Source organism: Syngnathus floridae, chromosome 10 (assembly GCF_059516105.1).
Source record: "Syngnathus floridae isolate MCC-2025c chromosome 10, RoL_Sflo_1.0, whole genome shotgun sequence".
NCBI classification, from domain to species: domain Eukaryota; kingdom Metazoa; phylum Chordata; class Actinopteri; order Syngnathiformes; family Syngnathidae; genus Syngnathus; species Syngnathus floridae.
Genome location: NC_142422.1, coordinates 13,100,512 through 13,112,633, shown reverse-complemented (window position 1 = coordinate 13,112,633; position 12,122 = coordinate 13,100,512). Strand labels below are relative to the sequence as shown.

The window sequence follows — 12,122 nt, the reverse complement described above, 5'->3', positions numbered from 1 at the left end:
ATGCCACTATTGGTACCTTGATATATACTAGATAGAAATATTTGTCTATATTTTCCATTTTTTAAACCTCTTTTTGAACACAGCAAGTGATTAGCACTTTTAACAATTCTGTTTCACAAATTATTGAATTCATAATATCGACAAGGATATCCGAAAGGAAAGAAACATTTATTTTCACCCTATATGACAAAGTCAAAACACTCCTCCTTCCTGTCCTCATCATCATTGTCCAGGTTCGCCGTTTCGAGACGAGATCACGCTGGCCATCCTCCAGCTGCAGGAGAACAATAGGCTGGAGATCCTGAAGAGGAGGTGGTGGGAGGGAGGGCAGTGTCCCAAGGAGGAGGACCACCGAGCCAAAGGTCACTCCACTCATCAATCCTGTTTGATATTAAAAAGCATGGGCAGCTTTACTTTTGTTCCCTATCCATCAAAACGGCAGCTGTCTCTCATGCAAACACTAACTTTCTTCTACACTTGATCAGTGATTTGATATATTTAATTCTGTCTGGACTGTCACAGAAGTAAAACTTGATCCATTTGCAAGTCGGTCAATTTAAAGCGAGCAACCGTTTTCCCATTGAGACGTTTGCGGTCCTTCTCTGTTTCTTGCTTTGTGTCAGGCCTAGGCATGGAGAACATCGGCGGCATCTTTGTGGTGCTCATTTGCGGCCTGATCATTGCCGTGTTTGTGGCCATCATGGAGTTTGTATGGTCGACGCGCCGCTCGGCAGAGACCGATGAGGTATGCCCCCATACCTGCCCTCGCCGAACCCGCGGACACACCCCAGTAGGTTCCCGCCAACCCTTTTTCCATTTTTTCTTATGCGTGTGTGTGTGTGAGAGTGGTTTGTTTCTTTTCCGAAACTGTCTCCATTTGTGTGTGCTGTCCCACTTTATTTGGGCTTCATGTCTGTTACGTGCACATGAGGTGATTGTGCAAGTCAGAAGTACTAACACCTGCCAAGATACAAGGCTAACATGCTATTAGCTGGCATGCTAACAGAGGCCAAGATAGCAACCTGATTATGGAAGATGCTAAGGCAGGCCTTTTCACACAACACTTACTAGGTTTCTTGGGGTGAAAGATCTTACATCAGCTCTTATTTCTAACAATAATAGTAATCTTTTCACTAATGCTGAGATGCAAAGAGGTGGAATGCTATAATATATAGTTAACCTCACAAACCTGAGTATGAGCTGTATTTCAGAGGTCTAAACAAAAGATATACAGTAATCCCTCGCTACATCGCGGTTTGATTATCGCAGCTTCAGTACATCGCGGATTTTCTTCCCCCCCAAAAAAGAAAAAAATCACAAATTCAAAATAAACCTTCTAAATTGAGGAACTATGGCACAAACGTTGCCCACACGCCAGCAGAAGGCTGTGCAATTGCACAATCTGTAGCTTTTTCTAAAAAAAAATTGTTATAATACTTCGCGGATTTTCACATATCGCGGGTGGTCTTGGAACCAATTATCAGCGATAAACGGGGGATTACTGTATTTACATAGCAGCTTTAAGCCATCATGAATTGGGCAGATTGGGAAAGATTTTACCTCATGCCGACTAAAACCAGTAATGCTAATTTGACTGGATGAAAAGCTAACACGCTACTAATTAGCAATGCATCGTCCAAACAGCAATTTAAAGTCAGATTGATCAAAATCTTCCCATCATGCGCTGTACTCAGCTTTTTCCCCCTCCTTCTAGTGTAGTCAGGTTTGATTTCTCATAAGACTCATTGAAATGCTAACGGCAGCACTTTCCCCACTGCCATTTGCGTCCATTTTGCATGTCCTGCCTGTTTTTAAGGTCAGCGCACATCTCTGAGTGTTAAGCGAAAATGTCAGCTGTTTGTGTACTAAACGTGCTGCTACACAGGAGCAATATTGTCAACTGACAATATTTGCTTACATAATGCCACGTTGTGATCCGACTTTAAATGTCGCTGTCTCCTTTTAAGAAAGGGTTCAAAAACTGGGGTCCGGAGACTTTCCATGACTCGTACTATTCAGGTTATTTGGAATAAAATGTTGTATCATATTATTTAGGAAAACATGTGTCTTCAGTACACACCAAGAGTACTAAGTTACGGAAACAATTAGCTCTCAGCCAACGAAAAGCTGTGACATGATTGTGTGACGTATCAAGTAAATCTGACATCTTTTAAGGGGTGGGGTCCCCGGGCCCCAAAAGTTTGAGAGCCCCTGCTTCACGTTCTGCTGGTATTCTTGGTCTTCCATCTTTTGCATTACTTCTTCCTCTCCTTCTTCTCCCCCATCTCACTGTCACCGTCTCTCTCTCTTGCTCTCTCTTTCTCTCTCTTTCTCTCTCTTTCTCTCTGTTTGTCATCTGTCCATCAGTCGGCGTTCTCTGACAAAGAGTACTGTTTCTGTTTCTGTGAGCCCATGACCTTTTCTTTTGAATGCTGTTTGTGGTGACGAGCGCGTGTGTGGCCAGCCTGCCTGAGCGCCACGTTGCCATGATGAAGTGTCCATGAACTAAACCAGCCGTCCCCAACCGCTCAGTCGCGGACTGGTACCATTGCAGGGTGGGGGGTGGGGGGTGTTGTGCCATTTGGAGCCTCCAAAATGTTTGATGAATTGGCAGAACCTGAAATAAGTTTTATTTTGAAATCAAGGGCCTGTCAACCTCAGTCATGTGATAACCCCAACACGTTGGAATCAAACAAGTTTCGACACTCGAAGAGAGTGAGAGGAGCAAATGCTGAACGCCATCTGAAATAATCGCCTGATGTCTAGTGCTAAGTCAGCGTCGCTACGGACAGTTTTTTTTTTAGTTTTTGTAGACATCAAGGAGGTTTCACTCTAATTGGAGAAAGCGGGTCTGTGGTGCAAAACTGGTTGGGAACGGCTGCACTAAACGACATTGGGTGTTGCCGTGTCTCTGGATTGTAATAACTCTCTTTGCTCTTTGGAAACTCTTCCCATCCCGAAATCCATTTCCCCCTCATTCCTGTCTTTCCACCTTCGCTGCTCTTTTTGCATTGTGTTCATCCATTGTTTTGGGCCCGCCTGGTTTCCGCCATTTTCCTTGCTTTTCCCATCGGTGTGGCATCCCGTTCCGCCGCCTGCCTACTCTTTGTCTTTCTTTTCCCTCCTTTTCGTCTTTCCTTCCCCTCCTCGTCCCCGCCCCCCTTACCCGATTGTCCTTTCAGGTGTCTGTCTGTCAGGAGATGATCACCGAATTCCGAAACGCTGTCTCCTGTAAGAAGAGCGCCCGACTGCGCCGTCGGCGCCCGCTCAGCGGCTCGGCAGCAGCCCTGCGCCACCCCGGCCGCATCGCCCTGGGAGCCCCACGGCCCTTACGCCTGGTCCGTGAGATGCGCCTCAGCAATGGCAAACTCTACAGCGGAGCCGGACCCCTAACGGGCGGGGCCGGAGGAGGAGGCGGCGCGGGGCCGCCCGATCTGGGCCCGGGTCCTCAGCGGCTCCTGGAAGAGCCCCTCGGCGCCAACGCCACACCTCCCCCACCGGCGCCCACCCCAGTCATGCTGCCCAGCCGCGGTTGCACCCACGTGAGGATCTGCCAGGAGTGCCGCCGCATCCAAAGCTTGCGATCAGACGGCGGTTTGGCGTCGACCGTCACCAGGATACCGCCATCGTCGGCGCCCCTGCCGCGGCTGCCCCCGCCGCCTCCCCCGTCTTCGTCCAATACGGACAGCGAGGGTGGCGGGGGTCCCAGCCCCAGGCGGCTGCATAGTCCCCCACACCACACCGCCCGGCCCATTCCTCTTCAGCAGAACCTGAACAAAGCGGACCTACTGGGGGACCAGGCCTGAGAATAGAACCAAAAAAAAAAAAGGGGCAGTTGAAAGGGTGGGAAAAAAAAAAAAAACAAGCGGCTACAAAACCATGTAAACTGGAACCCGTTGTGTGGTTGACCTTGAAGCCTGCCTCACATGCGCTTTTGAGCACTCCCATTTGGACAAAGACTGATGATGGAAGTGCTCATGGCCAGATCGAGCTTCTGATTCTTTCCCTCACGTGAGCGAGGATTTTTTTCTTTTCTTCCACAGACACTTCCTGGAAGCTAACTGCGCTGCTCACTGGACAACGTGTTGTACCTGTATGCCGTTGGAAATCAACACCGAAAGACGTCCTGAGGATTATTCCGTGTTTTGTTCATTTTTTTTGTCTCGTTTTGTTGGCATTTGTTCCGAGTGGGACTTCAATTAAAAGCCTTCTATGTGACGATTGCGGTGCTTCGCGACAACAAGAAACATGACTGCAGCTAATTGTGTTGAAGAGTTTTGTGTCCCTCCCTTCGTCGCTCTCGGAAGGATGGAAGACTTCGATCTGTAGTTCATTCTTGCCGGTGTGTGCGCGTCTTCAAAGAGTGTGAGGAGAACTCGTGACGAGCAGCATGGCACCCTTCTGTTAGTCGAACGGGAGACTTCCAAATGGGAAATGAATGTCGCTTGTTATCGGGCTCCCTTCCCCGGGAGATAGAAAGTATGGCAGAAAGAAGCTTAAAAAAAACAGTGAAGACTTTATCCACTGCAATTAGATGGGTCCTGATCCTTTAATTCTCGGCATCTTTTTAAAAGGGTTTGTTCACACGCCAGCAAGCTGTGACTGCAGCTCCAGACTTGGCCGTCCGGCTCGGGGGCCGTCTGCCAGAACGATCGTCGATAGCGTTTCAAGCTTTTGATTGCCTAACGACTCCTCTCGCCCGGCCGATGGGGAAGCGCGTCAGAACGTTGCCCGTTGGAACGGTGGCGTACCGCCGAATGAACGCAGAGGGAATACGTTTTTATCAGTCGCTGGGGCCAAACGACAACGCTTTGTTTTTTTCCGTCGCGAGCTGTTAATGTCACAGGCACTTTGGTTTTGAGCAAAACCCTCAAGCGGTCGATACGCTTGAAAGTTTGCAACGTGAACGCTCGCTCGATGAGGCAAAAGCAGAACGGCCGAGTCCCCGCTTCAGCCCATGAAAATCATTTGCTCAGCTTGACTTTCAATAGCGGTGACATTTTGAACATCTGTCAATGTCTGTCTGTTTTTTTATGCTAAATGGGTGTTGCCATGGTCGCTGACAGTCACCCATTTGGGGGAATCTGGTTAACTTCAAACGGTTTCAAAGAACTGCAAGACCTCCTTGACTGCTAAGCTAATGGCCTGAAGCGAAACGCCAACCCTTTAACCATTACCTGCCAACCACAAAACCAAGAGCGCCAAACCCTTTAAAGGTCTCCCTCCAACGGCATGAGCAAGTTGCTACCCTTAAATGGGTTAGCAGGCGTAGTCGGCCAAGCCCTCAAACTTAATCGCTTAAACTCTAAAATCTTGACAGCCTAACTATGCCACCGCCAACTCAGATTGATTCCCCCGTATCATGCCTACTCACTAAAGCCTCCTCTAGCCTGAACCTTAATACCTGACACCTTACCCTTGCCCCAGAACAAACGACCCCAAGGCCGTCGATCCTTTACCCTTTCATCAAAATTTGAGTCTCCTAACCCCGTCCAAAGCACAGACATCCTTTAAACCTGTCCCCGAGTACAAGATGACAAAAACCAAATGTCTCTCTTCAGTCAGCAAAGGCCCGATCGTCAGAAAGATTAGCGTCAACGATTATTTTAGCCCGATCTGTTCAGAAAACAATTGCTAGTGTCATACCTATAGGATATACCATAGGATGGACTCCTTGGTTGTGCTAAGCTAACACTTAGCCTAGCTTTTCCCGTTCATTCCACTTTGTCTTTTGGGGTTTTCTGTCAGTTTGGATACCCTGTGGCACTCTGCTGCCTCTGTCAGGTCATTCTTGGTCCTACAAATTCCCTCCTTTGTGCGGTGTTGCTCATCTCGAGTCCACCAGAGGCCGAGAGCTTAAAGTGCGGCAATTTTTCTTCTCATGCCGGTCTCTGATGTTAGATGTTCAAAGTTGTTATGTGTGTAAGGGTAGGCTTCATCTTGGATGTCAAGAAAACAAAACCCATTTTCCGCAAATCACAGCACTTTGAGAACAGCCACCTTCTCCAAGAGCGTTTTGCACACTGTGCCCTTTGTGTAGGTTTGATGGCCTTTTGTGTTCTCTTTCCATTTTTGTGCCGGCATCAAACCAACACCATGATGAAGCTATCAAAAAGATCAAACATACCATCTGTGAACTACGGGCTCAATATGAAACACAAGACGGAGGGAGGGAGGGAGGGAGGGAGGAAGGGAGGCTCACAAAACAAATAGAAGAGTCTCGGGCGGTCACTCACGCAAGAGGGCGGGTGCTCTCTTCTTTTTGTTTCTTTCTTTTGGATGGAATTTGTTTTCATATTTCTATACTAGTGCTAAATGGATTATTGAATATTCTGACGACATTGTCGTCACTCTTCCTGTTGCTGAACAAGATTTTATTGTGTGTGTGGGTGATGGCGGCAGGAGGGAGGAGAGTTGGAGTCCCTTGGTCCGCCCCGTTGTGCAAAGCTCATAGACAGATCCAACTTGTTTTGCAATAAAAATATTCAAACAGACATCACCGACAGTTACAGCTTGTCATTGAAATACCTGACTGAATTGTTTTATGTGTTTTTTAAGCTTTACATGAACATTTTGCTGAATGTTGTCTCTTGTTAAAGGTAACCTTCAAACGTTCATTTTAAACAAGATTTAAATTCAACTTGTAGCATATTCTTCCAGTGCATAACCTTTTCTTATTGATTGACCCCAAGAGATCAATACGAAGGTTCAAATGAAACTGATTCTTTTTTTTTTTTTTTCATGACTAAGTTGGTTTGCCTAATTCAGTGGTTCTTAAACTGGGTTCGATCAAACCCTAGGGCAGGGGTGTCCAAGTCCAGTCCTCGAGGTCCCCATTCCTCCATGTTTTCCAAGTTTCCCTCGTTAAACACACCTGATTCAATGATCAGGCTCCTGCACAGGTGTGTTTAACGAGGGAAATTTGGAAAACATGTAGGAATGCGGCCCTCGAGGACTGGACTTGGACACCCCTGCCCTAGGGGTTCAGTGAGTCGGTCTCAGGGGTTCGGCAGAGCCTCCACTGCGGAAGTCCGAACACACATTTATCGTGTAAGTTTGTTATAATGCATATCTGAAATGGTCTCACAAAGGCACACTGATTTGCAGGTATGTAATTTGTTGAGGTCATGCATTGTGTTGGTTTTGTTCTTTGAACAAAGTGATGATCATGCACGGCTCATTTTGTACACCAGTAAAAAACATCTATGTCTTGGATTTGAATTTTTTTGTTTAATTTTTCGCTAAAGAGGGGTTCAATGAATGCGCATATGAAACTGGTGGGGTTCGGTACCTCCAACAAGGATAAGAACCACTGGCCTAATTATTCAAAATCTCATTCGTGTGAAGGCAAAAGCCTTCACACTAATGACATTCCAGTACTTCAGGGATTGTCAACCGGTGGTCCGCGGTCCTCTAGTGGTCTGTAGCGGTATTGCAGGTGGTCCGCGAAATTGGAAATGGAAAATAACTAACATTTTAAAAAAATAAATTGGTTTATTATTTAGACTTGATTTATTTTCCAGCTAATTTGACAAATTTTGTGAATCATTTACCCGTCCAAATGATGTCAAATGTAGCTGAGATTCCCAAAATAGACATACAGATGCAAATAAATAGCCTGTACAGGCCAATCCTCCTTAGCTGCAAAATGAAAGCAGTGGTCCCCGAGTTCCTTGGTTATAATGGTGGTTCCTTGGACAAAACCAGTTGAAAACGTTGAAAACCCCTGCTCTACTTTATTATTATTCTACGTATTACCCCACTTTTTGACGCTTAACATATTCATAATTCACATAATTCATCCGATTTTACGCTTAACATATTCATAATTCACATAATTCATCCGATTCACCCCATTCCGATTTCAACATATTCCAAATATCCATGCGAGGGAGCTTCAATTTATTTCAAATATTTTCCGTATTCGACAATTCACAAATTATCAGCCAAAATTCCACTATTCATTCTTACTGGCACATTCAACGTTTCACATTTTCATCGTTCCCATTTGTAATTCACATCATTCAGCTCATTCAATTCACATAGGCTGGGATTTTCTATGTTCCCAAAATTGTCACATTTCAAAAATTTCACATTTTCACTTTTAAAATTTCTGCAAAATTTTACAAAACTTCACTTTTCCCTTCTAATTTCTGCATTTTTTGACCGATTCAACCTATTCTAACGTTAACTGTTCATCTTATGCCTACCTATTCCAGAACCTCCCACTTTCCAACATTTCCAAATTTTCACCTTTAAAATTCCCGCAAAATTTCACAAAATCTCGTCTTTCCCTTCTAATTTCTACATTTTTTCGACCAATCTAACCCGTTCCAACTTCAAATTGTTCATCATATGCCTACCTATTCTAAAATATGCCACTTACTTAAAATTCAAAATTTCCAACTTCAAAATTCGCGCAAGATTTCACAAAATTTCGTTTTTCCTTCTAATTTCTAAATTGTTTGACCGATTCAACTCATTCCAACTTTAAACTGTCAAATCTTTTCTGAAAATCTTATGTGCCTACCAAGTCCAAAACTTTTCGCTTACCAAAAATTCTACATTTTCAACTTGAAAATTTACGTAAAATTCTAATGAAATTTAATTTTTCCCTTCCGATTTCCACTTTTTTTGACCGATTTAACCCGTTCCAACTTTAAACTTGTTCATCTTGTGTCTGTTCCAAACATCCCCACTTACCAAATATTCCACATTTTCAACTTGAAAATTCCTGCAAAAGTTTACAAAATTTCATTTGTCCCTTCTAATTTCTACATTTTTTTTGACCAATTCAACCCGACTGAAACTGTTCATCTTATCCCTACACTTAAGATCAGGGATGAGAATGCCAAATGTGAAAAAACACTGAAAAGTAGCCAGTGGTCTGGGGGGCCGACCGGGAGTCTGGGGGGGGGGGGATGATATATATACGATATACCCCGGTTACTTTATATAGTATATATATATATATATATATATATATATATATAAACGATATCATGACGGTATTATGATATATTATGTAGTATACACTACCGTTCAAAAGTTTGGGGTCACCCAAACAATTTTTGTGTTTTCCATGAAAAGTCACAGATATTCACCACCAAACGTTGTGAAATGAATAGAAAATAGAGTCAAGACATTGACAAGGTTAGAAATAATGATTTGTATTTGAAATAAGATTTTTTTTTTACATCACACTTTGCTTTCGTCAAAGAATCCTCCATTTGCAGCAATTACGGCATTGCAGACCTTTAGAATTCTAGCTGTTAATTTGTTGAGGTAATCTGGAGAAATTGCACCCCACGCTTCCAGAAGCAGCTCCCACAAGTTGGATTGGTTGGATGGGCACTTCTTGCGTACCATACGGTCAAGCTGCTCCCACAACAGCTCAATGGGGTTCAGATCTGGTGACTGCACTGGCCACTCCATTACCGATAGAATACCAGCTGCCTGCTTCTACTCTAAATAGTTCTCGCACAATTTGGAGGTGTGTTTGGGGTTATTGTCCTGTTGTAGGATGAAATTGGCTCCAATCAAGCGAGAAATTGCTAAGAAATTGAAGATTTCCTACAACGGTGTGTACTACTCCCTTCAGAGGACAGCACAAACAGGCTCTAACCAGAGTCGAAAAAGAAGTAGGAGGCCGCATTGCACAACTGAGCAAGAAGATAAGTACATTAGAGTCTCTAGTTTGAGAAACAGACGCCTCACAGGTCCCCAACTGGCATCTTCATTAAATAGTACCCGCAAAACACCAGTGTCAACATCTACAGTGAAGAGGCGGCTGCAGGATTCTGGGCTTCAGGGCAGAGTGGCTAAGAAAAAGCCATATCTGAGACTGGCCAACAAAAGAAAAAGATTAAGATGGGCAAAAGAACACAGACATTGGACAGAGGAAGACTGGAAAAAAGTGTTGTGGACGGATGAATCCAAGTTTGAGGTGTTTGGATCACAAAGAAGAACGTTTGTGAGACGCAGAACAAATGAAAAGATGCTCGAAGAATGCCTGACGCCATCTGTTAAGCATGGAGGAGGTAATGTGATGGTCTGGGGTTGCTTTGGTGCTGGTAAGGTGGGAGATTTGTACAGGGTAAAAGGTATTCTGAATAAGGAAGGCTATCACTCCATTTTGCAACGCCATGCCATACCCAGTGGACAGCACTTGATTGGAGGCAATTTCATCCTACAACAGGACAATAACCCCAAACACACCTCCAAATTGTGCGAGAACTATTTAGAGCAGAAGCAGGCAGCTGGTATTCTATCGGTAATGGAGTGGCCAGCGCAGTCACCAGATCTGAACCCCATTGAGCTGTTGTGGGAGCAGCTTGACCGTATGGTACGCAAGAAGTGCCCATCCAACCAATCCAACTTGTGTGAGCTGGTTCTGGAAGCGTGGGGTGCAATTTCTCCAGATTACCTCAACAAATTAACAGCTAGAATGCCAAAGGTCTGCAATGCCGTAATTGCTGCAAATGGAGGATTCTTTGACGAAAGCAAAGTTTGATGTAAAAAAAAATCTTATTTCAAATACAAATCATTATTTCTAACCTTGTCAATATCTTGACTCTATTTTCTATTCATTTCACAACGTTTAGTGGTGAATAAGTGTGACTTTTCATGGAAAACACAAAATTGTTTGGGTGACCCCAAACTTTTGAACGGTAGTGTATACTATATATATATATTAACGATATCATGACAGTATTATGACAATAGCGTAACATTAGCTTACATGTAACATTCTAAACCCACATGCTTGTAAAAGTAAAAAAGTACCTTTGTGTTTTTTTGTTTCAATGTGGTCCTTAATGTTCCTAGCGCCGCGACCTCCATAGCTGATCATATCTTGAGAGAAAATACACAAAACCTTCCCCGGGACATCTAATTTACAGATATGTTCCGTCAGGCACGTGGTTCCGGACTGTGTTCCAAGTTGCACAATGATGCTGCTCTCGAGCCATGCCCATCTGAAGCATTTCTTGATCCCGTTTGGCTTGTCTATTTCCCCGGCACGATCCTCGTGGTGGGGAAAACTTTTGCTGAGTAGGCAAATGGTAGATCTATCTAACTAAATAACTCGCCTAGAAGTGATGAAAACCCAAACGCAAATTTACATTGTGGCGGTGTAAAAACACTAGTTCTCCGCATAAGTTAAGTTAACAAGTGGCACGGAAAAAAACCCACAGAAATCCGCAGATCCGCGGAAAATTCTCATCCCTGTAAGATTATTCTTGCTCATGGTTTTTCCTGCTTTTTTTGCGGACTGTTTTTCTTGCTTACAATTATTTTTTTACTTATGGTTTTTCTCACTTACGTACATTTTTTCTCACTTACATTTTTTCCCACTTACATTTTTTTTCGCTTACTGTTTTTCTCGCTTACGTTTTTTCTTGCTTAGTTTTCTCTTGCTTACGTTTTCTCTCGTTCATGTTTTTTCTCGCTTACGGTTTTACTCACGTTTTTTTCCTGCTTACGTTTTTTTCTTGCTCACGGTTGTTCTCGCTTACATTTGTTTTTTGCTAACTATTTTTCTCCCTTACGGTTTTTTTCGCTTACGTTTTTTTTCGCTTACGTTTTTTTCTCGCTTACGTTTTTTCTCCCTTACATTTTTTCTCCCTTATGGTCTCTCTCGCTTACGTTTTCTCTCGCTTACGTTTTCTCTCTTACGTTTTCTCTCACGTTTTCTCTTGCTTATGTTTTCTCTGGCTTACGTTTTCTCTCGCTTACGTTTTCTCTTGCTTAGTTTTTTCTCACTTAGTGGTTTTCTCGCATGCTGTTTTTTCTCACTTTCCGGTCTTTCTGAATATTTATATATTCACCTTTCCACATTTTTTACCAATTTGTATCGTTCCATCTTTAATATTTTCAGCTCATTCCGACTCATTGTATAAAACTTCATTCAGTATCATTTGAAATAATTCCGGAGCATTCCCGAAGTTTTTATTCAACTTCTTCGCAAGTTCACATTATTTTTCTTTTATTAGTAATCATTATTACTAAAACATTTGTTTTTTAGCAATTTTATTCACCTAATTTATTTTGATTAAAAAAAAATCTCCTCAGTAATTTATTCATATTTTAATTTGGTAAAATGTTATTTTTTGTCAAATAAC

General features: G+C 43.3%; 1 protein-coding gene and 1 long non-coding RNA gene across 5 annotated transcripts in view; one reads left to right on the top strand and one right to left on the bottom strand.

Moving 5' to 3' along the window:
- grik5 (glutamate receptor, ionotropic, kainate 5) overlaps positions 1-6,494 on the top strand; it is an 82,225-nt gene extending 75,731 nt beyond the window's left edge. For 3 of the 4 annotated variants that reach the window (XM_088387253.1, XM_088387251.1, XM_088387250.1), the window contains 3 exons: positions 234-362; positions 624-790; positions 3,183-6,494. In XM_088387253.1, coding sequence (XP_088243379.1) covers positions 234-362; positions 624-790; positions 3,183-3,806 — 920 coding nt within the window. In that variant the 3' untranslated portion in view covers positions 3,807-6,494. The remainder of the gene's footprint in view (positions 1-233; positions 363-623; positions 791-3,182) is intronic. The other variant, XM_088387252.1, reaches the window with a different exon arrangement.
- Positions 150-11,541, bottom strand: LOC148392594 (uncharacterized). Its single transcript, XR_015860875.1, has 2 exons — positions 11,467-11,541; positions 150-381 (listed from the first exon to the last, which is right to left on the bottom strand). It is a non-coding gene; the product is annotated as an uncharacterized LOC148392594 (long non-coding RNA).
- Between the last annotated feature and the right edge of the window lie 581 nt (positions 11,542-12,122).